Here is a 27,241-nt window from a genome sequence, read left to right as displayed (position 1 = left end):
ACTTAATTTGATCAGTTGTCCTATTTTTACCAGGATTTTTCTGCATGGAATGTTGTATATTTGCTTCCAGAATACAAACTTGGATTCCTTTTCCCCTTTCCCTTTCTAATTTTGGCGTTTGAAGCAGGGAGAGAGCCTGACTAGGGAGACTTGTGGTTATTCTCTGCAGATGATTCCCAAATCTACATCTCCAGCCCTGATTTCTTTCCCTCTCTGCAGTCTCTCTGGGCAGGGAAAGGGTCTATCAGCTTTGTCAATCAATCAGTCAATCAATCGTATTTATTGAGCGCTTACTGTGTGCAGAGCACTGTACTAAGTGCTTGGGAAGTACAAGCTGGTTGGGAAGTACAAGCTGTTGTATTGTTACTCTCCCAAGCACTTAGCACAGTGCTCTGCACACAGTAAGCACTCGATAAATATAATTGATTGATGGCACTAGGGCCGGTCAGGCCTGCAGAGGGGTAGAAGACAGAATAGGAAATGGAAGGCCCAAAGTGTCTCAGTCAATTCAGGCAATATGATAATGTTAATGTTCCTGAGGAGAGCTTGGAGGCTGAGCTCATGGTTTGGAGCTTTTAATGGGTCGTTTCAGCTTCAGTACTAAAATTCCACGTAACGCCGTGTCTGATCATCATCATCAATCGTATTTATTGAGCGCTTACTATGTGCAGAGCACTGTACTAAGCGCTTGGGAAGTACAAATTGGCAACATATAGAGACAGTCCCTACCCAACAGTGGGCTCACAGTCTACAGTCTGATCTGCCCCATATGAAACTGTGACTACAATGTAACTTTCTACCCATTTTTCCAACTGCAGCAGGAAAAAAGTACCAATTCCAAATGTAGATAAAAGAGAAGTGGAGACGTAGTAATTTTCCAGTTAATTTAATCTAGAACCAAAATAATCCATTTCAGGGCCCAGTTGATCCATTTCAGTTTGGAACTAATTCATCTAATAGTGTAATTGCTACTCTCTATTTTGTGCCGTGCAGATGTAGCCTATGTGGAGGACTCTGAAATCCTTCAGCCCCAGAGCAGATACCACGGTGCTCTGGAAAAGGCAAGTGGATTCTACCAACCGCCTCTTAGGTTTACAATAAGCAGATTTGTTTCTCCGATTTAGTCGGCCAATTTTAGGCGCAGTTCTTTGTGGGACAAGCCTAATGCTCAGCGCTTAACAAAAGCTCGCCATTGGCAGACCCAGGTAGATGCAGTAGTTCGTTAGGAAGGGGCTCCAGAAGGCTCTGGGTTCTAATTCCGGCCCCACCACTTGTCTGTTGTGTTACTTTGGGCAAGTCGCTGTGCCTCAGTTCCCTCATCTGTAAAATGGGGATTAAGACTTTGAGCCCCAAGTGATACATGGACTGCGTCCAACCTGATTGTCTTGTATCTACCCAAGCACACGTACAGTGCCCGGCACATAATAGGCGTTTCACAAATAGCAAGAGGAAAAGAAAAAAACTCCACTAATCCTATATACCTTTAAGGCTGTTACGGGATCGATAAATTCACCCCCGGGATATGATTTCAGATAAAATTTCAGGTTTTAAATTCCTTTGCAATCCCTTTCCCTCATCCTGAATGACTTCAGGGCAGTTTCCAGAGTCCACGTAGACTAGTGGCAGGATTTGGGGAAAAAGGGAGAACAGCAAGTCCCAAACAGCTGTCAATCATGCATATTCCGGCCCGTTCTAAAAGCAAACCCAAGGAAGCTATTTTTTTTTAGATGGTACGTGTTTCAGCCCTTACTATGTATCAAGCACTGTTTCAGTCACTGAGGTAATAATAATAATAATAATAATAGCATTTATTAAGCACTTACTATGTGCCGAGCACCGTTCTAAGCACTGGGGAGGTTACAAGGTGATCAGGTTGTCCCACGGGGGGCTCACAGTCTTCATCCCCATTTTACAGATGAGGTAACGGAGGCACAGAGAAGTTAAGGTAGATAGAAGATAATCAGGTTGGACACAGTCCCTGTCCCACGTCAAAGTCAGAGAGAAGAGGATTTAATCATCATTTTACAGATGAGGTAACTGAGGCACAGAGAAGTGAAGTGGCTTGCCCAAGATCACAAAGCAGCCAAGTGGCCGAGCCGGAAGGAGAACCCGGGTCCTCTGATTCCCAGGCCTATGCTCTTTCCACTAGACGGATATTTAAGAGACATCTATAAGACTGTGTTGAAAATACAATTGAGACTTTTTCCTCTTGGCTGGGTCATCACAACACTATGTTAGGAGATATTTGGACAGTGTTAACAGCCATTGGAAAAAGTTTAGTACATATTTACTATTCTTTTTATTTTGGTAATTATGTGCATAAAGCTTTAATTCTATTTGTTCTGACTGTTCTGGCCCTACTGAGAGCTCACCTCCTCCAGGAGGCCTTCCCAGACTGAGCCCCCTCCTTCCTTTCCCCCTCCTCCCCCTCTCCACCCCGCTGCCTTACCTCCTTCCCTTCCCCTCAGCACCTGTATATATATATATATATAAATATATGTACATATATATATATATATGTTTGTACGTATTTATTAATCTATTTATTTATTTTACTTGTACATATCTATTCTATTTATTTTATTTTGTTAATATGTTTTTGTTTTGTTCTCTGTCTCCCCCTTCTAGACTGTGAGCCCACTGTTGGGTAGGGACCGTCTCTATATGTTGCCAACTTGTACTTCCCAAGCGCTTAGTATAGTGCTCTGCACACAGTAAGCGCTCAATAAATACGATTGATTGATTGATTGATTGATTCTGACGATTTGGACACCTGTCTACCTGTTTTGTTTTGTTGTCTGTCTCCCCCTTCTAGACTGTGAGCCCGCTGTTGGGTAGGAGCCGTCTCTAGACGTTGCCGACTTGGACTTCCCAAGCGCTTACTACAGTGCTCTGCACACAGTGAGCGCTCAATAAATACGAATGATTGAATGAATGAATGAATGAATGAATGAACTAGACCACGCCGCTTCCACAAGCCAGAGGCCAGTTACCTTGTCTCTACCGGTGGCCTTGTCTCCCAGGTCTGGCCCAGCTGTCCTGAAGTAAAACTAGCTTCAACTGAAGCAAAAGCATCAATTACCAATCCTTCTTTCAGTGGATTAAAAGCAATGAAAACATGGGGAATGTTTCAGCGATTATATAGCTGGCAGGCTTTGCTCAGAGGCTTTTTTTAAATTTTCAGATTGCCATGCAGTTTGCCCCTTAAGACATATTTGGACACTCAAGACTACTTTAATAATGAGGAGTTCAGAGTCCCTAGCCAGTGAGTGACCTTGTGGCAGAGATATCCTGGAAAAAAAAAACCCTGCCTGGCTGTTAATTTTAATGGTAATTTTAGCAACGTGAAAGATTATTTTCCACCGAACTCTTTTCTCATAAGATACTAACACTGGGCATTTGATAGATAAGAGTATAATGAGTATTGGTTATGTAGAAAGGCATGTTAATAAACTTAGACTCTAATAAAGATAAATGGAGGGAGAGAGGGAAGAAAAGAAGGAGCAGAGTTCATTCAGTATCAAAATTTTAATTAAAATATAGCAGCAATAAGCTGGAGTTTCCCTTCAAGTCCAAAAGAGTTAATTGCCCATCTGTCCTTTGAACAGAAGGCATTTGAAAGGTTCATCTGGCACAGAGAAATGAAAGGAGCTGAAGACCTACCAAATGTAGATGACTAATGGCAGTAACCTGTGGGAAGGCGTAGTTAGGGCGATTTTGTGGGCGAATGAAATAGTTTTGCCACATTCCTTCGGGGTTTGTTTAGAACAAAAATCAGCAGTTGTAACACAACTGTGATTTGCAAAGAAAATTCCCATCATGAAGCTCCCCAGCTGCCCAAATGCTGCAGAGTGGATTTTTTTTTTCTTTCTCTGAGAACAAATTCTGGTTTAAAAGTTTGTGGGAAGAGGGGGAAATCTAACAAGTTAAAGTGCAGATCACTAAGCTATTGAAGCTTGTGGTTTTCTCAGTTGGCGTGGTAGCTTCACTAATCGTGATGAGTTTCCATGGTTTATCTACTCCTTATACTTTAAAAGATGTGTCCCCCCAGACTGAGCTTTGTGGGATGGGAACATGTCTAGGAACTCTGTTGTACTGTAATAATAATGATGGTATTTGTTAATAATACTAATAATATTTGTTATGCGCTTACTATATGCAAAGCACTGTTCTAAGCGCTGGGGTAGGTACAACGTCGTACAAGTCAGGTTGTCCCACATGGGGCTCACAGGCTTAATCCCCATTTAACAGATGAGGGAACTGGGGCCCAGAGAAGCGAAGTGACGTGCCCAAGGTCACACAGCAGATAAGTGGCGGAGTCGGGATTTGAACCCATGACCTTCTGGCTCCCAAGCCCAGGCTCTATCCACTACACCATATTGTTTCCCCATTACATTTAGTATCTGTAGAGGAGTGTAAAAGTGAACTCATCCAGTTATGTAGAGGTCTGTGGAATATGATGATGATGATGGTATTTGTTAAGCGCTTACTATGTGCGAAGCACTAAATATGAAAAGAAACAGGTACAATGGACGAGGAGGAGAAGACCCAGCTATTGGTAGAATAGACAGCCTCCTTATAAAGGAATAATAATAATGGCATTTATTAAGGGCTTACTATTTGCAAAGCACTGTTCTAAGTGCTGGGGAGGATACCAGCCGATCAGGTTGTCCCCCATGGGGCTCACAGTCTTCATCCCCATTTGACAGATGAGGGAACTGAGGCCCAGAAAAGTGAAATGACTTGCCTAAAGTCACACAGCTGACAATTGCTTAGTTCAAGCGCTTAGTACAGTGCTCTGCACACAGTAAGCGCTCAGTAAATATGATTGAATGAATGAATTGGCGGAGCCGGAATTTGAACCCATGACCTCTGACTCCAAGGGAAAAGGGGGAAGGGGACAACAGGGAGAAGGAAAATGGGAAGAATATATTGAAGTCAAATGGCCGTGAATGGAATGAGCATTCCAATATTCTCTGACCAAGAAATGATTAACACGGAACAGGCTGCCCCTGGAATTCCAGATGACTTTTGTTCACGTTTTTGCTGTGCTTGCGTCTCAGTCCTAAATTCTTCTCCTTTGAAGGGATTTGTGGGATCTCCAGAGTTCCTTTCCCTTTTTTGAAGCGACTCATTCTGTGCTCCTTCCAGAGGAAAAATTATTTTATGTTTTAAGTATTTTATGTCAGTTGGGGTTGGTTTGCTATAAAACAGAAGGATCAAGACCCACCGAGGCCAACCCTGTGTCCTCAGACCAAAGTCGACTATAATTCACTTCTCCAACCCCGTTGATTCAGGCAAGAATTTATCTCCTCTCCATGAGGCTGACTGGTTCTGCTTGGGGTTTGGAGGTGGATCTTTCCTCTGGAAAATGCTTTGATGTGTTGTAAACCTCATGACTTCCTAAAGCCTTTTTGTCCTACTATACAGTAGATGAAGTACCTTGTCAAAATGTTCACCAGTTCATCTGTAGGGTTTTTATTCTCCGGGGTGAAAGAATCAATCCAGAGTAGAATGATATCTTTGGAGATGATATCAGTGACAAAACGTCTGGTGGTAGTGCTCTAGCTAATTCATATTTCTAACGTACTTCCACTAGAGAATTTAAAAACGATGCTCCTTATTCGTGTTACTACCTGCAGAAAAGAAGTCGTCTTCATCTTGGGTGTCTTTGATGGATTAGGCTCCCCGATAACCAATTCCCTCCATTGACTTTACTACTTTCAAGAAATCGAAAGTATTTATTGAGCACCTACTCTGGGCAGAGCGCTGTAATAAGTGCCTGGGTGACTTTAGCAGACACAAAAGAAGAGCCTTCGTCCCTCAAGAAGTTAGCAGTCTAATGGGGGAGACAGGCAGACAGCTTATCTGAAATTAGCGGGGAGAGAAAAAAGAAGTAGCCTACAATTGGTACTAGTGAGAGTGTAATACAAGGAAATAGATGAATAAATATGTGAATAAATAAGTGGCATGCTTAGTTTGATATGTAGCTACTGATCGATACATTAATATTTTCAGAGGGCCGAAGATCAGCGTAAATAAATGTTCGGGATAGGCTTGGGGATGTGGGAAAGTCAGGGAAGGCTTCCTTTTAGTGTGATGTGGATTTAGGAATTTTAAAATATACTTCGAATTATGATGCTGGCCTGCTTTTACTTGTTTCCCTTTTCCAAACCAAAGGAATTTAGGTCTTTATGGTGTACTTTGTGGAGAACGGGTGAGCATGCAGAGCAGTGAGAGATTTTTTGAACACCACGGAACCGATAGACTCAATAGGTGAAATCTGCTGAGACATTTTTTAGGAATGTAGGAGCTTAACCATGAGGACCAGTTGGTGCCTTGGATAATGACTCATTCAGGGTCAGAAAGTGGTTATGAATTCCTAGTGAATGAAGCACTGGGGGACAGTGTCCGATCTTGGAAATGGTGAATTTTCCCTACAATTTCACATCTTAGGGAAATATTTAATGAATGTTTTGTAGTTAATTTTCAATCAGTCAGTAGTGTTCATTGAGCCCCGACTTTGTACATTCCATTAAATACTTGCGAGAATATAGTAAAATTAGTAGGCATGATTCCCGCCCTTGGTGAGTGTACGATTCAGTGTGGGGAGATGAACACTAAAATAAAGTAGTAATAATGATGATGGTATTTGTTAAGCACTTACTATGTGCCAAGCACTGTTCTAAGCGCTGGGGTAGATACAAGGTGATCAGGTTGTCCCGCATGGGGCTCACAGTCTTCATCCCCATTTTCCAGATGAGGGAACTGAGGCCCAGAGAAGTGAAGCGACTGGCCCGAAGTCACCCAGCTGACTAGTGGCGGAGCCGGGATTAGAACCCACGACCTCTGGCTCCCAAGCCCGGGCTCTTTCCACTGAGCCACGCCGCTTCTCTAGGACACGCGGGGCTGTGTCCAACATGACTTGTTTTCATCCACCCACACACTTAGTACAGTGCCTGGCACATGGTAACCGCTTAACAAATACCACTATTATTATTATCACATGTGTAATCGCCGCTCAAAAAAAGGGAGGAAATCTAATCTTCGACTAGATAGAATCTAGTTATGGCATCCCCCCTTAAAACATCAAGCCTGTTATGTCATGCACAACCAGGTCTTGGAGAATTGCTACAGCATGTGAATTGGGAGGCATAAATGGAAAGTTCCCCCATTTCATTAGTAAACTCCTTGAGGGCTTCTTTTATGTGTTCCCAAGGGTCTCATACAGTACTCTGGTTATAATAGGCACCCTATAAATGCTTTTAATTGATGGGGCTTCTCCATCTGTGTTCAACATTCAACTCTCGCATCATTAATTCTCGTCTCTTGATGATAATAACGTTTTCATTGACCGTGAAAGGCAATGTAGCCCTGTAATTCTAGGCTGTGAGCCCACTGTTGGGTAGGGACCGTCTCTATATGTTGCCGACTTGGACTTCCCAAGCGCTTAGTACAGTGCTCTGCACACAGTAAGCGCTCAATAAATACAATTGATTGATTAATTACTAACAGTATCAATAGAAAGGAGGCTTTTCCTCTGCCCTTCTTTTTAATAGCATTTATTAAGCACTTACGATGTGCAAAGCACTGTTCTAAGCGCTGGAGGGGTTACAAGGTGATCAGGTTGTCCCACATGGGGCACACAGTCTTAATCCCCATTTTACAGGTGAGGGAACTGAGGCACAGAGAATAATAATAATAATAATATAATAATATGTATGTTTGGTTTTGTTCTCTGTCTCCTCCTTTTAGACTGTGAGCCCAGTGTTGGGTAGGGACTGTCTCTATATGTTGCCAACTTGTACTTCCCAAGCGCTTAGTACAGTGCTCTGCATACAGTAAGCGCTCAATAAATACGATTGATGATGATGATGATGATGATGATAATAATAATGATGGCATTTATTAAGCGCTTACTATGTGCAAAGCACTTTTCTAAGCGCTGGGGATGTTACAAGGTGATCAGGTTGGGGGGCTCACAGCCTTCATCCCCATTTTACAGATGAGGGAACTGAGAAATGAAGCGACTTGCCCAAAGTCACACAGCTGACAGTTGGCGGAGCCGGGATTTGAACCCATGACCTCTGACTCCAAAGCCCGGGCTCTTTCCACTGAGCCACGCTGCCCTGAATGGAAGATGTTGGTGATGTCTCTGGTGGTAATTGTGGGGTGAGAGATAAAGAGAAGGTCACTTTAACAGAGGGGCAGGCTAAACTGCAGAGCTAGGAGTGGAGAACAGATCAATCAATCGTATTTGGAGTCAGAGGTGATGGGTTCGAATCCCAGCTCCGCCACATGTCTGCTGTGTGACCTTGGGCAAGCCATTTAACTTCTCTGAGCCTCAGTTACCTCGTCTGGAAAATGGGGATGAAGACTGTGAGCCCCCCGTGGGACAACCTGAACACCTTGTAATCTTTCCCAGCGCTTAGAACAGTGCTTTGCACATAGTAAGCGCTTAATAAATGCCATAAAAATAAAATTAAAATTAAAAAAAAAAAACCTCTCCCAGGATCAGTGGCTGCCTCCTGCCAGCCCGCGCATCATGAGTTTGCAGGTTTCAGATGGTCTATCTTTATTACCGAATCCTTCCAATCACATAATTAGACATTTTTATCCCCGGGGAAAGTTACGGAACTGACATCCCCGCCTCCCCAACTGCAACGTCTTCAGCGTGAGAGCGGAGAAGCGGTAGGGAAAAAGCACCGGGAGATTCGTTTTGTTGCCAACGTTAACGGCACTCGACTGAATTTGGCTGAAGGCTGCAAGACAAGACGCCGTTAACAAATGTTAGGGGCCAGTGGAACAAACGGTGGACTAGTAAACGTTTCCTAACACCATTTCTTTACACAGAACAAGGAGTAACGCTCGGACGGCGGGCACCGCGACGTTATTTACATTCCCGCGCTTTCATTTGCAGGGGGCTGGAGATAGCTTCGTGGGCGCTCTGGCTTTCTACCTGGCTCACCACCCTGACCTGTCGGTGGAAGAAATGGTCAGGAGATCCAATTTTATTGCATCAGTGAGTGTCCGGTCTTCAGGAACTCAGAGCTCTTATCCCTTCAAAAAGGACCTACCCGGCAATCTCTTTTAATTCGGTAACGGTTTCTGAGTGGGCAGTTTGAATATGAATGGGGAAATGAAAAGATGCCTCATGCACCTCAAACGCTGTAATTTGCCGTTTTTGATTTATGAAACTTGGTCTTTCTTTTATTTCTGTCAATAAGCGTGCTTTGCAATAAGATGACCTTTCAAGTCCATCTTAGGGTGATTGGCCCCTGGGCACACAACACTTATTTTTACATTGGCCCAGCTGAGGACACGAGGTAAGGTTTTTCTGTCCTATCACTTCTTTACATTGCTCCAAACCCAAAGTGGAATTTTTATTGTTATAAAATCTAAGTCTCTGGGGGGCCAGAAGGATTCCTTACAGTAACAACAAAAAAGGTAGCGCAACTAATCAATAAAATGTGCTTATTTTATGTATATAATGTAAATTTATATTATTTATGAGGGGAGGGCCAACGGAGGGGCTGCTTCTGGTCCCACTTCAAACTCTTCAGCTCCTTCTGGGCAGCTCAGAAACAAGCAGTGGTGACAGTGGGAGAACCCTCTTATTCTTTTTCGTTAAATTGTACTTGTTCTAAAAGTTTATTAGAGCACTCCATGCACTTCCAAATATATTCCACAGTCCTCTCCGCCCTAAAGAATCTCCCACCTAAATGGGGAAGCAGCAGTAGCTGGGGAAAGAGGCTGCGGGAGAGTGGAAGGAGAAGCCTCTTGTAGAGGGGTGCTCTGCACACAGTAAGCGCTCAATAAATACGATTGATGATGATGATGAGTTCTGAAAGGATCATGTGGTTAGCCTGGATCCCGTGGGCAAAATCGGGAAACTGATCCCCAAACTGAAACATTGGCCCTTGCCGATCTTAAGTCGTGCGTACTGCACTCTGATCCCCACCACGCCTCAGCCATTGAATAAAGTGGTTATTTTTAGGCCTGGCTCCAAACTACAGCTGAGGCAGCAGTGCCACAAACCTCTCCGATGCCCCGATTGCCTACAGTTCGGTCCCCGGCCCACAAAAGCAGCTCCGAATTTTATCCCAGAGGCTGGTCTGCCTCATCCCACGGTGCCCGACTGACTTCATGCCTGTGACTGTATTTCTTCTTTGGCTGTTGGTAGCCTTGGCTCTCTAATCGAGTTTGAGGAATGAAGAAATTCTTGAGGAAAACCTTATTACTCATTTGAAAACACCAATCTTCTAGCGGGAAAATAGCTTAACCCTACCCGCTCGCTTCGCCGTGCTGAATTCATCATCATCATCATCATCAATCGTATTTATTGAGCGCTTACTGTGTGCAGAGCACTGTACTAAGCGCTTGGGAAGTCCAAGTTGGCAACATATGGAGACAGTCCCTACCCAACAGGGGGCTCACAGTCTAAAAGGGGGAGACAGAGAACAAAACCAAACATACTAACAAAATAAAATAAATAGAATAGATATAGAATTCAGCCCTCAGACCTAGAATGGGGAAAGTTGAAGCAGCAATACGTGAAGTATTATAGGACTAGAGTTGCTTCGCACAGGCCTGGTTTGATTAAAGTGAAACCCAAGAGTGGTGGAGCTGGAAAAATCTGCCTTTCCAGTCGCCCATCCGCAGCAGGTGAGATTTCCCATACATGTCTTATTCCAGAGATGAGGGCAAAACTGGTGAAAGACGACTGAATGGCTTCCTTCTGCCCCAGCCTGACGTTTCCAAGGTTAACTGGGAGGACAGGGTGGGAAGAGGTCCAGAATAAAGCCAAACTGGACTGGTTTCTCCTTAATAGTACTTATTGAGCACTTACTGTGTGCGGAGCACTGTACTAAGCACTTGGGAGACTACAACAGAGTCGGTAGACACATTACCTGCCCATTATGACCTTAAAGTCTAGAGGGGGAGAAAGACATTAATATAAAGGCTGTGCACCTAAGGGCTGGAGGAGTAAATAAAAGGCGCAAATCCAAGTACAAGAGTGACGCAGAAGGGAGTGAGAGAAAAAGAAACTGATGTTTCCAAGGCTAGCTGGGAGGACAGGGTGGGAAGAGGGCCAGAATAAAGCCAAACTGGACTGGTTTCTCCTTAATATTGAGCACTTACTGTGTGCAGAGCACTGTACTAAGCACTTGGGAGACTACAACAGAGTCGGTAGACACATTACCTGCCCATTGTGAGCTTACAGTCTAGAGGGGGAGAAAGACATTAATATAAAGGCTGTGCACGTAAGGGCTGGAGGAGTAAATAAAAGGCGCAAATCCAAGTACAAGAGTGACGCAGAAGGGAGTGAGAGAAAAAGAAACTGATGTTTCCAAGGCTGGCTGGGAGGACAGGGTGGGAAGAGGTCCAGAATAAAGCCAAACTGGACTGGTTTCTCCTTAATATTGAGCACTTACTGTGTGCAGAGCACTGTACTAAGCACTTGGGAGACAACAGAGTCGGTAGACACATTACCTGCCCATTGTGAGCTTACAGTCTAGAGGGGGAGAAAGACATTAATATAAAGGCTGTGCACATAAGGGCTGGAGGAGTAAATAAAAGGCGCAAATCCAGGTACAAGAGTGATGTAGAAGGGAGTGAGAGAGGAAGAAATGAGGGCTTAGGGAAGGCCCCTTGGAGATGTGCCTAAGGCTTTGAAGGTGGCGAGGGTGATAGTCCGTCGAAAATGAAGAAGAAGAATATCCCAGGCCAGAGGCAGGTCGTGATGGAGAGGTCCCAGGGCTTAGACCAGTGCCTGGCACACGGTAAGCGTTTAACAAATACTATTATTATTATTATTATATGCCGGTGGCGAAATAGATGGGATTGCGGTACAGCGATTGGCACTTGAGAAGCAACGTGTGTGGATCGGGTTATAACAAGAAATCCGGGGGGTGATTCTACTTGCTCTACTTTGAACTCCTCTCAGGGGCGAGACCTCGCGAGAATCAATCAATCAATCGTCTTTATTGAGCGCTTACTGTGTGCAGAGCACTGTACTAAGCGCTTGGGAAGTACAAGTTGGCAACATATAGAGACCATCCTTACCCAACAGTGGGCTCACAGTCTAAAAGCGCTGATTCATTCATTCATTCAATCGTATTTATTGAGCGCTTACTGTGTGCAGAGCACTGTACTAAGCGCTTGGGAAGTCCAAGTTGGCAACATCTAGAGACGGTCCCTACCCAATGGCGGGCTCACAGTCTAGAAGGGGGAGACAGACAACAAGACAAAACATATTAACAAAATAAAATAAATAGAATAAATATGTACAAATAAAATAAATACATATATACATATATACAGGTGGTGTGAGGAGGGGAAGGAGGTAAGGCGGAGGGGGAAGAGGGGCAGAGGAAGGAGGGCGTTCAGTCTGGGAAGGCCTCCTGGAGGAGGTGAGCTCTCAGTAGGGCTTTGAAGGGAGGCTTATGCCAAACCTCTGGTGGTGGACCCGTTTCCCTTTCTATTTAGAACATGAAACAATGGTCAGATTTTTCTGGGCAGTACAGTTGTTTAGAAAAGAAGTGGAAAATAACACCACTGAAACAATAGTGCTGGCTATTTTAAAATTTTTATTGCGGGTTATTAAAATAACCTGCAAGATAAATAAGTGTTGATGCAATGATAAATGACCTGAAGTGAAGAACTTTCTTTCGCTGCATTGTTTCCCTTCACAATGGCCTTCAAATCACAGGAGGCAGCCATTCCAGGCCACTTCCTCTGCTTTCAGCTCACGCTGCAGGATTTCTGAATCCGTGTTTCCCCCCAAGAGTCTTCCTCGTGTAGAAATCCCATCCATTTTCACGCTATTGTTTAGATAGAGCGGATTTTTTTCTTCTCCACAAAGAGGACACGCTTGTTCACTAAGAAAAAGAAACAGATTTCAGTGGGCAACTGTGGTGGTGCTTGTTGTCATTAGCGACTTTGCCGTCCAAAAACGTGAGACTGTCAAACGAGGGCTCCCTCCCCAGTGATCTGGGCCACCTCCCTCCAGCTTTAAGACAACCCTCTCCTCCTTACTTCCTAATCACGCTCTTTCCCTCCTCCTTCGCCATCTAAGCTTTCCCTTCCAGCCAACCCACTGCCTCCAGGTTTCAGATTAGTACCTTCTCCCTCTTCCCTCACAGCTTTCAATAACACTTGGAAGGTCCCCTTCTTTTCTAAGCTCTCCGCTCCCACTTATTGCTGATCTCTTTGAGTTCACTGTTTATTCTCACTTCCCCCAATTCCTCCCCACCAACCCACTTCGATCTGGTTTCCAACATGACAATTCCTCTGAAATTGCCAAGCTCTCAAAGCCTTTTCACTGTTCTCATCCGCAATCTCTCGCCGGCGAGTGGCCGACCACCCCTTCTCCGGCCTTGGATTCTGGGGTACTTTCCTCCCCAGCTATCCTCCTCCCCCTGCCTCTCCAATCAATCAATCAATCAATCATATTCATTGAGCGCTTACAGTACAGACTAAGCGCTTGGGAAGTCCAAGTTGGCAACATATAGAGACGGTCCCTACCCAACAGTGGGCTCACAGTCTAGAAGTCACTCCTTCAGGTCCACTGTCACCTCCTCTTCCATCCTGTCTCACTGGGTGTATTTTCCAGGATTCCCTCCCACTCCCATGGAAAGATTATCCATTCTCAAGTTCCAAATACATGGTTGACTCTCAAGTTAGTCTCCCTCTTTTTCTCTCCTCTTCCTCCTCCTCCCCACCTCCATTGAAGGCTACATCCCTCACTTTGCATAAAGTCACTTTATAATCAAACTAAACTGGACAAAAACTGGATCTCCTTGTCTTTCCATTTAATTCCTCCCTATCCCACCCAGCAACAATGGCAAAGTCACCATCTTGCAGGTCTTTCAGGCCCACACCACAGGTGTGACATTTTAACCCCTCCTTATTCTTGGTCTAACATTCTTTCTTTTCTCTTTCCTTTCCCTTTTCCTTTCCTTCCTCTCTTTTTCGGGTTTTATATTCCCCCTCTACTGCAAATTCCCAAGGGCAGGGCCCCCAAATCTTGATAAAACCTGTCACTCCTTGCACAGTGACCAGTATCAATTCCATTTATTGAGCACCTATCATGTGCAGAACACTGTAATAATAATAATATTGGTATTTGTTAAGTGCTTACTATGTGCCAAGCACTGTTCTAAGCGCTGGGATAGATACAAGGTAATCAGGTTGTCCCACGTGGGGCTCACAGTCTTAATCACTTAATTTCTCTGTGCCTCAGTTACCTCATCTGTAAAATGGGGATTAAGACTGTGAGCCCCCCGTGGGACAACCTGATCTCCTTTTAACTTCCCCAGCGCTTAGAACAGTGCTTTGCACATAGTAAGCGCTTAATAAATGCCATTATTATTATTATTATTATTAATCCCCATTTTACAGATGAGGTAACTGAGGCCCAGAGAAGTGAAGTGACTTGCCCAAGGTCACACAGCTGACAAGTGGCGCGGCCAGGATTAGAACCCATGACCTCTGACTCCCAAGCCCTGGCTTAGTAGACTGTGAGCCCACTGCTGGGTAGGGACTGTCTCTATATGTTGCCAACTTGTACTTCCCAAGCGCTCAGTACAGTGCTCTGCACACAGTAAGCGCTCAATAAATACGATTGATTGATTGATTAGTAGATACGTTCCCTGCCCATGAATCTGCAGATTAGAGGAGCTCAAAAAACACTAGTGTTTGATTCCATCCAGAAGTCCTACAGTCTTTACAGTCTCCACTGGGAAAAGCAGCAGTGTCTCAGTGGAAAGAGCAGGGGCTTTGGAGTCAGAGGTCATGGGTTCAAATCCCGGCTCCGCCACTTGTCAGCTGTGTGACTTTGGGCAAGTCACTTCACTTCTCTGGGCCTCAGTTGCCTCATCTGGAAAATGGGGATTAAAACTGTGAGGCCCCCCGTGGGACAACCCTGATCACCTTGTAACCTCCCCAGCGCTTAGAACAGTGCTTTGCACATAGTAAGCGCTTAATAAATGCCATTATTATTATTTATTACTCTATTTATTTATTTTGTACATATCTATTCTATTTATTTTATTTTGTTAGTATGTCTGGTTTTGTTCTCTGTCTCCCCCTTTTAGACTGTGAGCCCACTGTTGGGTAGGGACTGTCTCTATATGTTGCCAATTTGTACTTCCCAAGCGCTTAGTACAGTGCTCTGCACATAGTAAGCGCTCAATAAATATGATTGATGATGATTATTCTTACTGGATTCCTTTTCTGCCATAATCTCTTAACTGCCTGCCACTCTTCTGGAGCAAATTCTATCGTTTTTACCGATTGGATCATGGTGCAGTAGGACCAGTTTCTCCTGCAGCCGGCTTCTTTTCGTATTGAAGGAGAAACCCGTCCCAGCTTGGCTCACCATTTTCACAAGAAGCGTCCTAAGATTCAAAGAAAATTGTTAGACGCCGGAGGAAAGGGCTAAAGCTGCTGACGGGCGAGTCTAGGAGCATGGTTTATACCCTTCAGAAAAAGTTCCCCTAATGTCCTTCCATTTTTCATAAAAAGCACATCCCAGACTGAGCCCCCTCCTTCCTCTCCCCCTCGTCCCCCTCTCCATCCCCCCATCTTACCTCCTTCCCTTCCCCACAGCACCTGTATATATGTATATATGTTTGTACGTATTTATTACTCTATTTATTTTACTTGTACATATCTATTCTATTTATTTTATTTTGTTAATATGTTTGGTTTTGTTCTCTGTCTCCCCCTTCTAGACTGTGAGCCCACTGTTGGGTAGGGACTGTCTCTATATGTTGCCAAATTGTACTTCCCAAGCGCTTAGTACAGTGCTCTGCACCCAGTAAGCGCTCCATAAATACGATTGATTGATTGATTGATCGCTCGGGCAAGTCACTTAACTTCTCTGGGCCTCAGTTCCCTCATCTGGAAAATGGGGATTAAGACTGTGAGCCCCACGTGGGATAACCTGATCACCTTGTATCCCCCCAGCGCTTAGAACAGTGCTTTGCAATCAATCAATTGTATTTATTGAGCGCTTACTATATGCAGAGCACTGTACTAAGCGCTTGGGAAGTCCAAGTTGGCAACATATAGAGACAGTTCCTACCCAACAGCGGGCTCACAGTCTAGAAGGGGGAGACACAAAACAAAACATATTAACAAAATAAAATAAATAGAATAAATACGTACAAATAAAATAGAATAATAAATATGTACAAACATATATACAGGTTCTGTGGGGAGGGGAAGGAGATGGCAAGGAGGGGGAGAGGAAGGAGGGGGCTCAGTATGGGAAGGCCTCCTGGAGGAGGTGAGCTCTCAGTAGGGCTTCGAAGGGAAGTTATGATAATGGAACTAAAATAATGTTTTAGCTCTGATGATTTAACTAAAATGGCGTGTGTGTGCACACGTAAACATACGCTGGGGCTAATTAGTCACTGTGGCAAGGAAGGGGAAAAGTACCAGGTAAGAGAAAGGACAGAAAGGGGGGAAAGGTTCCTAGAAGAAGAAAAGGAGGAGAGACGAGAAAGAAAAAAGCACAAGAGAATTCAACAAGGACAAAGTAGAAAACATCAAAGGAGGAAAGGGGTGTAGAGGAGCCCAGGAAACAAGAAAAAAAAGTAAAAGATGAGAAAATGAAAACGCAGGGATATTTTTAATCTTCCCATAATTACGAAGAGAATGACATTAAGTCTGTGATACTTTTTCTTCCTATAGTTCTAGACTGTGAGCCCGCTGTTGGGTAGGGACCGTCTCTATATGTTGCCAACTTGGGCTTCCCAAGCGCTTAGTCCAGTGCTCTGCACACAGTAAGCGCTCAATAAATACGATTGAATGAATGATAGGTGATAAGGTATGGAGAAGCTTGAACCCAATGGTAAGGATTTTCCATCCCCCCCATCTTACCTCCTTCCCTTCCCCACAGCACCTGTATATATATATACAAAATATATGTTTGTACATATTTATTACTCTATTTATTTTACTTGTACATATCTATTCTATTTATTTTACTTTGTTAGTATGTTTGGTTTTGTTCTCTGTCTCCCCCTTTTAGACTGTGAGCCCACTGTTGGGTAGGGACTGTCTCTAGATGTTGCCAACTTGGACTTCCCAAGCGCTTAGTCCAGTGCTCTGCACACAGTAAGCGCTCAATAAATACGATTGATGATGATGATGATGATTTTGCTTTTGGGAAAAGGAGATGGACAACCATTGGAGAGTTTTGAGGAGTCGGGGTCTGCCAGGGCTAGTGGAAAAAGCAGGGACTAGGAGTCAAAAGATCCAGGTTCTAGTTCCAGCTCTGTCATATTCATTCATTCAGTCGTATTTATTGAGCGCTTACTGTGTGCAGAGCACTGGACTAAGCGCTGTGCACACAGCTGTGTGACTTTGGGCAAAACCTTTTCATTTTCTGGGCCTCTTGTTTCTTCATCTGTAAAACGGGGGGTAAGAGAGACTGTTATCCCCAGGCAAAACTGGGGATTGGGCCCAATCCGACAGCCTTGTTTCTACCCCGGTACTCGGCGCGGAGTAAGTACCTGATAAGCGCTTAGTACAGTGCTCTTCACACAGTAAGCGCTCAATAAATACGATCGATGATGATAAATAACAATAATAATAGTAATGAAAGACACCTGTTGTGGCTGAGCGTTCTGACTAGCAAGAGGAGAAGTGTTGAAAAATGACTTACTTTGATTTGCTCTTGGCAACTTTTTGCAGCAGAGAAAGGTTTCGGGGGGAAGAAAAGAAAAAAAATATTGTTTGATTACCTTGGGTCAAATTAATTTTAAAATACTAGGTCTTGCCCCCAGACTGATCAGAGAATCCACTGCAGCCAATTGTAATAACCCATGAAGTTGGTGTACAACTGCAGTTCACACCCCTGCCTTCCCCACAGCACAAATGTATATATCTGTATTTAAAATACCATCATTATCATTATTATTATTATTATCTGTTATTTATTTACTTATATTAATGTCTGTCTCCCTCTCTAGACTGTGAGCTCATTATGGGCAGGAAATGTGTCTGGTGTTATATTGTACTCTCCCAAGCGCTTAGTCTTCTAGACTGTGAGCCCACTGTTGGGTAGGGACCGTCTCTATACGTTGCCAACTTGTACTTCCCAAGCGCTTAGTACAGTGCTCTGCACGCAGTAAGCGCTCAATAAATACAATTGATTGATTAGTACAATGCTTTGCACACAGTAAGCAATAATAGAGAAGCAGCGTGGCCCAGCGGAAAGCGCACGGGCTTTAGAGCTCGAATCCCGGCTCCGCCACATGCCTGCTGTGTGACCCTGGGCAAGTCACTGAACTTCTCTGAGCCTCAGTTCCCTCATCTGTAAAATGGGGATTAATCAATCAATCAATCAATCGTATTTATTGAGCGCTTACTGTGTGCAGAGCACTGTCTGCGAGCCCCACGTGGGACAACGTGATCACCTTGTATCCCCCCCAGTGCTTAGAAGCATATAGTAAGCGCTTAACAAATGCCATCATCATTATTATTATTATAATTATTATTATTAATAAAAATCTCATAGGATACACGTAAAAAAACTAATCTAGAACAACATATTCCTGCTGGAATTCTTGGCCAATTTATCTTTAATGACTACATCCAGCCTTTCCAAAGACCAAGCAACAGAAAGCTGTCACATTTTCCATAGGATACAGGAAAATATATTATGAAGGTAAATCTTTCCATTTAGTCATCTTGTTAATTTACGCCCCAAAAAATACCTGAAGCAAGCAGAGAGCCTGTGTGCGCTGTAATATAACTTGTTAAACGCCTAGAGAAATTCGTCAAAAGAAGGCTTTCTTTCCCAACGGGGGTCATGAACCCCCCCCACCTGAATGTTAAATTGGTATTCCCGAGCCCTAGCGACTCTAAATCATCAATCGTATTTATTGAGCGCTTACTGTGTGCACAGCACTGTACTAAGCGCTTGGGAAGTACCAGTTGGCACTTTCACAGAGCAAAGAATTTAGTTCCAGTGGATTTCATTCAATCAATTGTATTTCTTGAGGGCTTACTCTCTACGTGTTGCCAATTTGGACTTCCCAAGCGCTTAGTGCAGTGCTCTGCGCACAGTAAGCACTCAATAAATATGACTGATTGATTGATTGATTGATTTTATTTTGTTAATATGTTTTACTTTGTTGTCTGTCTCCCCCTTCTAGACTGTGAGCCCACTGTTGGGTAGGGACCGTCTCTACATGTTGCCGACTTGTACTTCCCAAGCGCTTAGTACAGTGCTCTGCACACAGTAAGCGCTCAATAAATACGATTGATTGATTGATTGCAGAGCACTGTACTAAGCGCTTCTGGATAGAGCACGGGACTGGGAGTCGGGCGTCCCAACCGGTGCCACGTGTCCTGCTGTGTGACCTTGGTCAAGTCACTTAACTTCTCTGGGCTTCAGTTCCCTCATCTGTAAAATGAGGATTAAGACCGTCGGCTCCGTGGGGGAGCGGGTCTGTGTCCAACCTGATTAACTTGGATCTAACCCAGTGCTTGGCACATAGTAAACGCTCTAGTCCAGGCCCTGTCACTAATCGGCTGTGTGACTTTGGGCAAGTCATTTCACTTCTCTGTGCCTCAGTTCCCTCATCTGGAAAATGGGGATGAAGGCTGTGAGCCCCCATGTGGGACAACCTGGTGACCTTGTATCTACCCCAGCGCTTAGTTAGGCACATAGTAAGTGCTTAACAAATACCAATATTATTATTATTGTTATTATTATGCACATAGTAAGTGCTTAATAAATGTCATTATTATTATTGTTATTATTATGCACATAGTAAGTGCTTCATAAGTGCTATTATTATTATTATTATGGCTTAATAAATGCCATTATTATTATTATGCACATAGTAAGCACTTAATAAGTGCCATTATTATTATTATAATGGCTTAATAAATGTCATTATTATTATTATGGCTTAATAAATGCCATTATTGTTATTATTATGCACATAGTAAGTGCTTAATAACTGCCATATTATTACTGCTTAATAAATGCCATTATTATTATTATTATGCACATAGTAAGTGCTTAATAAATGCCATTATTATTATTATTATTATGCACATAGTAAGCGCTTAATAATGCCACTATTATTATTATTGTTATTATTATGCACATAGTAAGCGCTTAATAACTGCCATTACTATTATTATAATGGATTAATAAATGCCATTATCATTATTATTATGCATATAGTAAGCAATTAATAAGTGCCATTATTATTATGATTATAATGGCTTAATAAATGTCACTATTATTGTTGTTATTATTATGCACATAGTAAGCGCTTAATAAATGCCACTATTATTATCGTTATCATGCACATAGTAAGCGCTTAATAATGCCATTATCATTGTTATTATTATGCAGATAGTAGCGCTTAATAAATGCCATTATTATTATTATTATAATGGCTTAATAAATGCCATTATTATTATGCACATGGTAAGTCTTTGTAAATGCCATTATTATTATCATTATAATGGCTTAGTAAATGCCATTATTATTATTGTTATTATTATGCACATAGTAAGGCTTAATAAATGCCATCATTATTATTATAATGGCTTAGTAAATGCCATTATTATCATTGTTATTATTATGCACATAGTAAGGCTTAATGAATGCCACTATTATTATAATGGCTTAATAAATGCCATTATCATTGTTGTTATTATTATGCACATAGTAAGGCTTAATGAATGCCATTATTATTATAATGGCTTAATAAACGCCATTATTATTATTGTTATTATTATGCACATAGTAAGGCTTAATGAATGCCATTACTATCACTATTATAAAGGCTTAATAAATGCCATTATTATTACTGTGAGTATTATGCACATAGTAAGCGCTTAATAAACGCCATTATTCTTATTCTCCCTCTTCCCCCTAGCTGGGCAACGCTCGCGAGAAGTGCCGCGAGACTTGGGCAGCGCGCATGCGCAGGATCGCGGGGCATGCTGGGGGTTGTAGTCCTTTCCTTGGGGCGGTGCCGGGCGGGAGGGGGCGACCGTTGGGCCCCGAGGAAGAACACGGTCCCCACATCTTGGTCCGGTCCCATCCCGCCTTTCCCAGCCCACTTACGGGACGCCGCGGTGAGGAACATGGCGCCAGCCACCGCTTTCCAAACACGCCGATGGCCGGCCCAACCACTTCCGGGTCAAAGGTCCCCCCCATAACCACTTCCGGAAACATGGAGGCCCTGCCTCAAGATGCGCCAACGGCCGACACAATTACTTCCGGGTCAAAGGTCCCCACCCTCCGAAGCCACTTCCGGCAACATGGACGCCCCGCCTCCCTCAGGAGGCCTGTGGGCCTCCTCCTGAGCCACAGTTCCTTCCTAATAATAATAATCATAATTAGGGTATTGTTTAAGCGCTTACTATGTTCCAAGCACTGTACTAAGCGCTGGAGCAATAATCATAATAATAATGGTGACTTTAATAAGCGCTTACTATGTGCCAAACATTGTTCCAAGCGCTGGGTTAATAATAATAACGATAATGATGACTTTAATAAGTGGTTACTACGTGCCAGGCACTGTACTAAGCGCTGGAGTAATAATAATAATTATAATGACATTTATTAAGCGCTTACTATGTGCCACGCAGTGTTCTAAGCGCTGGAGTAATAATAATAATAATGATATTTATTAAGCGCTTACTATGTGCCAAGCAGTGCTCTAGTCCCTGGAATAATAATAATAATAATAATAATGACATTTATTAACCATTTACTATGTGCCGAGCAGTGTTCTAAGCGCTGGAGTAATAATAATAATAGTGATATTTATTAAGCGCTTACTATGTGCCACGCAGTATTCTACGCGCTGGAGTAATACTAATAATAATAATGATATTTATTAAGCGCTTACTATGTGCCAAGCAGTGCTCTAGTCCCTGGAGTAATAATAATAATAATAATAATGACATTTATTAACCATTTACTATGTGCCGAGCAGTGTTCTAAGCGCTGGAGTAATAATAATAATAGTGATATTTATTAAGTGCTTACTATGTGCCACGCAGTGTTCTAAGCGCTGGAGTAATAATAATAATAATGACATTTATTAAGCGCTCACTACGTGCCATGCAGTGTTCTAAGCGCTGGAGTAATAATAATAATGATGATGACATTTATTAAGCACTTACTATGTGCCACGCAGTGTTCTAAGCCCTGGAGTAATAATAATAATGATGACATTTATTAAGTGCTTACTATGTGCCACGCAGTGTTCTAAGCGCTGGAGTAATAATAATAATAATGACGTTTATTAAGCGCTTACTATGTGCCATGCAGTGTTCTAAGCGCTGGAGTAATAATAATAATGATGATGACATTTATTAAGCGCTTACTATGTGCCACACAGTGTTCTAAGCGCTGGAGTAATAATAATAATAATGATGGCATTTATTAAGCTCTTACTATGTGCCAAGTGCTGTTCTAAGCGCTGGAGTAATAATAATAATAATGATGATGGCATTTATTAAGCTCTTACTATGTGCCAAGCGCTGTTCTAAGTGCTGGAGTAGATACAAGGTGATCAGGTTGCCCCCCGGGGGGCTCACAGTCTTAGTCCCCATTTTCCAGATGAGGTCACTGAGGCCCAGAGAAGTGAAGTGACTTGCCCAAAGTCACACCGCTGACAATTGGTGGAGTCAGGATTTGAACCCATGACCTCCGACTCCAAAGCCCGGGCTCTTTCCACGCTGCTGCTTCTCTAAGAAGGTAATCGGGTGGGGCTCATGTGGGGCTCACGGTCTTAATCCCCATTTTTACATTCATTTTTTCATACGTATTTACTGAGCGCTTACATCATCATCAATCGTATTTATTGAGCGCTTACTATGTGCAGAGCACTGTACTAAGCGCTTGGGAAGTACAAATCGGCAACATATAGAGACAGTCCCTACCCAACAGCGGGCTCACAGTCTAGAGGGGGGAGATGGACAACAGAACAAAACAAGTAGACGGGCGTCAATACCGTCAGATGACGGTAACATTATGACATTACGGATGATAACAGGCCCAGAGAAGTCAAGTGACCGGCCCAAGGTCACACAGCTGACAAGTGGCAGAGCCGGGATTCGAACCCTACTAAGGCCCTACTGAGAGCTCGCCTCCTCCAGGAGGCCTTCCCAGACTGAGCCCCCTCCTTCCTCTCCCCCTCGTCCCCCTCTCCATTCCCCCGCCTTACCTCCTTCCCTTCCCCACAGCACCTGTATAGATGTATGTACATATTTATTACTCCACTTATTTATTTATTTTACTTGTACCTATCTATTCTATTTATTTTATTTTGTTAATATGTTTGGTTTCGTTCTCTGTCTCCCCCTTCCAGACCGTGAGCCCACTGTTGGGTAGGGACCGTCTCTCTACGTTGCCAACTTGTACTTCCCAAGTGCTTAGTCCAGTGCTCTGCACACAGTTAGCGCTCAATAAATACGATTGATTGATTGATTGATTGACTAAAAAATTAAGTCTTTGGGCTTCAGAAAATCTATTTATCCCACCCTCCGTCTCCTGTCCTGACCCCATTACTCAGCCACTTTATGGGAGGGTAATTGAAATCTTCTACAATCACCACTGGCCTAGTTTTACAGCTTTCCTGGTCTTGGCTAACATTTCCTGCTCACTTTGTACATCCTGTTTGGGTGCTCTTCGGAACAATCATCATCATCAATCGTATTTATTGAGCGCTTACTGTGTGCAGAGCACTGTACTAAGCGCTTGGGAAGTCCAAATTGGCAACATCTAGAGACGGTCCCTACCCAACAGTGGGCTCACGGTCTAAAAGGGGGAGACAGAGAACAAAACCAAACACACTAACAAAATAAAATAAATAGAATAGATAGGTACAAATAAATTAAATAAATAGAGTAAAAAAATATGTACAAACATATATACATATCCTTCCACAGTGTCATTTGGAATTTCCGTCCAGTGAGATATTTCTGTTACTACTGCTTATGTTGCGCCTTATGTGCCAATCTTTTAACCGTACCTCCGCCTTGTCTATCTCACCTCTGACCTATCTCGTCTATCCCCCTCCTGCCCCTCTCCATCCCCCCCATCTTCCCTCCTTCCCCTCCCCACAGCACCCGTATATATGTATATATGTTTGTACATATAAGCGCTCAATAAATATGATTGATTGATTGATTGACCTCTCACCCGCGCCCCGCCTCAGGCCCGAAACGCCCTCCCTCTTCCTATCCGACCAACAATGACTCTTCCCCCCTTCAAAGCCTTTTCGGAGGGCACGTCTCCTCCCCGACTAAGCCCTCCTTTTCTCTTCTCCCGCTCCCTTCTGCGTCGCCTTGATCTGCTCCCTTTATTCATCCCCCTTCCCCACCCCACAGCACTTATATATATATCTGTAATTATTTATATTAATGTCTGTACCCCACAGCACTTATGTATATATCTGTAATTATATTAATGTCTGTGTGTCCCCCCCCCCCCCCAGATTGTAAGCTCACTGTAGGCAGGGAATGTGTCTGTTCTGTTGTACTCTCCCAAGCGCTTAGTACAGTGCACATTAAACACTCGATAAATGCAATTAATTATTGTTGTTGTTATAACACCAGGGCTTCTTGGTATAACAGGACTCTCAAGCGTTTGCGTAATTTGCCTTATGGGGAAATTGGCCCTGACACCCCACCACCCAACTTGTCCCTGGCACCTTTAACTTTCCTCCAGTGGTTGTAGACTGACAGTAATAATAATAGTGATGGCGTTTATTGAGCGCTTACTATGTGCAAAGTGCTGTTCTAAGCACTGGGGAGGTTACAAGGAGAGGATGATGATGATGGCATTTACTGAGCGCTTACTATGTGCAAAGCACTGTTCTAAGCGCTGGGGAGGTTACAAGGAGATCAGGTTGACCCACGGGGGGCTCACAGTCTTCATCCCCATTTTACAGATGAGGGAACTGAGGCCCAGAGGAGTGGAGCGACTTGCCCAAAGTCACACAGCTGTCAATTGGCAGAGCCGGGATTCGAACCCCTGACCCCAAAGCCCTGGCTCTCTCCACCGAGCCACGCTGCTTCTCTTATTTGGCAGTACTTCTGCCCCCGAGTCTCCAAGCAGCTCTTGGCTCAGTGGAAAAAGCCCGGGCTTTGGAGTCAGAGGTCATGGGTTCAAATCCCGGCTCCACCGCTTGTCAACTGTGTGACTTTGGGCAAGTCACTTAACTTCTCTGAGCCTCAGTTCCCTCATCTGTAAAGTGGGGATGAAGACTGTGAGCCCCACATGGGACAACCTGATCACCTTGTAAATTTCCCAGCGCTTAGAACAGTGCTCTGCACATAGTAAGCGCTTAATAAATGCCATTATTATTATTATTATTATTATTTACTTGCTCTGGGTTCGGGGAAACAGGGACCGCTCTGAGCCAGAGTCCCCCAGCGCACCTCTGCGTTTGGTCTAATTCTGCCCTCACCCAAATATTCTTTGTATCCAAACAGGTCAAAAGAGACGGGCCAAATTCAGCCGTCACGCAGTACGCTGTAGACCACCTTGACAGACCACCCCCAAAACAAAACCAACGGCCCCGACACTTTCGGGGAGCTCCGCGTGGACGTCACAAGACTTTTGGCAAGAGCTCGTAGCCTGCCATCACCGATGGAGATAACTCGCATCCCTGAGAAGATTCCCGAAGTGATCCTGGGAAGCGTAGACCGGTAGGCGTCGTTTCTATTCCCTCAAATCGGTTGACTCTGTAATTAACGGGAGGATCGGCGAACATTTAGGGAGAAGCAGCGTAGCTCGGACAGAGCACGGGCCTGGGAATCAGAAGGACCTGAGTTCTAATCCCAGCTCTGCCACTTGTCTGTTGTGTGATCTTGTGTAAGTCACTTAATCAATCAATCAATCAATCAATTGTATTTATTGAGCGCTTACTGTGTGCAGAGCACTGTACTAAGCGCTTGGAAAGTACAAACTGCACTGTGCTTCAGTCACCTCATCTGAAAAGGGGGTTAAGATCGTGAGCCCCAGGGGCACAGGCCTGGGAATCAGAAGGACCTGAGTTCTAATCCCAGCTCTGCCGCTTGTCTGTTGTGTGGTCTTGTGTAAGTCACTTAATCAATCAATCAATCAATCAATTGTATTTATTGAGCGCTTACTGTGTGCAGAGCACTGTACTAAGCGCTTGGGAAGTACAAACTGCACTGTGCTTCAGTCACCTCATCTAAAAAGGGGGTTAAGATCGTGAGCCCCAGGGGCACGGGCCTGGGAATCAGAAGGACCTGAGTTCTAATCCCAGCTCTGCCGCTTGTCTGTTGTGTGATCTTGGGTAAGTCACTTAATCAATCAATCAATCAATCAATTGTATTTATTGAGCGCTTACTATGTGCAGAGCACTGTACTAAGCGCTTGGGAAGTACAAACTGCACTGTGCTTCAGTCACCTCATCTAAAAAGGGGGTTAAGATCGTGAGCCCCAGGGGGAACATGGATTGGGTCCAATCTGATCAGCTCGTATCTACCCCACTGAACAGTCAAGTAGTATCATCATCGATCATATTGATTGAGCGCTTACTGTGTGCAGAACACTGTACTAAGCGCTTGGGAAGTACAAACTGCACTGTGCTTCAGTCACCTCATCTATAAAGGGGATTAAGATCGTGAGCCCCAGGGGGAACATGGATTGGGTCCTATCTGATCAGCTCGTATCTACCCCAGTGCTTAGCACAGCGCCTGACACGTAGTAACCGCTAAACAGTCAAGTAGTATCATCATCGATCATATTGATTGAGCGCTTACTGTGTGCAGAACATTGTACTAAGCGCTTGGGAAGTACAAACTGCACTGTGCTTCAGTCACCTCATCTAAAAAGGGGATTAAGATCGTGAGCCCCAGGAGGAACATGGATTGGGTCCTATCTGATCAGCTCGTATCTACCCCAGTGCTTAGCACAGCGCCTGACACGTAGTAACCGCTAAACAGTCAAGTAGTATCATCATCAATCGTATTTATTGAGCGCTTGCTGTGTGCAGAGCACTGTACTAAGCGCTTGGGAAGTACAAACTGCACTGTGCTTCAGTCACCTCATCTAAAAAGGGGGTTAAGATCGTGAGCCCCAGGGGGAACATGGATTGGGTCCAATCTGATCTGCTCGTATCTACCCCAGTGCTTAGCACAGCGCCTGACACGTAGTAACCGCTAAACAGTCAAGTAGTATCATCATCAATTGTATTTATTGAGCGCTTAC

The 27,241-nt window shown here is 43.8% G+C and overlaps 2 protein-coding genes across 2 annotated transcripts in view; one reads left to right on the top strand and one right to left on the bottom strand.

Moving 5' to 3' along the window:
• Positions 1-9,486, top strand: part of RBKS (ribokinase) — a 90,168-nt gene extending 80,682 nt beyond the window's left edge. Inside the window, exon 8 of the mRNA XM_038751500.1 lies at positions 8,921-9,486. Coding sequence (XP_038607428.1) covers positions 8,921-9,094 — 174 coding nt within the window. The 3' untranslated portion in view covers positions 9,095-9,486. The remainder of the gene's footprint in view (positions 1-8,920) is intronic.
• Positions 9,487-12,570: 3,084 nt separating this feature from the next.
• On the bottom strand, positions 12,571-21,195 carry MRPL33 (mitochondrial ribosomal protein L33). The gene is made up of 4 exons (XM_038751469.1): positions 21,110-21,195; positions 17,678-17,696; positions 15,295-15,401; positions 12,571-12,881 (listed from the first exon to the last, which is right to left on the bottom strand). Exons 1-4 carry the CDS (start codon positions 21,129-21,131, stop codon positions 12,832-12,834), a joined length of 198 nt encoding a protein of 65 aa, XP_038607397.1. The 5' UTR covers positions 21,132-21,195; the 3' UTR covers positions 12,571-12,831.
• Between the last annotated feature and the right edge of the window lie 6,046 nt (positions 21,196-27,241).

Source organism: Tachyglossus aculeatus, chromosome 9 (genome assembly GCF_015852505.1).
Source record: "Tachyglossus aculeatus isolate mTacAcu1 chromosome 9, mTacAcu1.pri, whole genome shotgun sequence".
Lineage (NCBI taxonomy): Eukaryota > Metazoa > Chordata > Mammalia > Monotremata > Tachyglossidae > Tachyglossus > Tachyglossus aculeatus.
The sequence above is the reverse complement of the archived record's forward strand: the minus strand, read 5'-3'. Positions and strand labels throughout refer to the sequence as shown.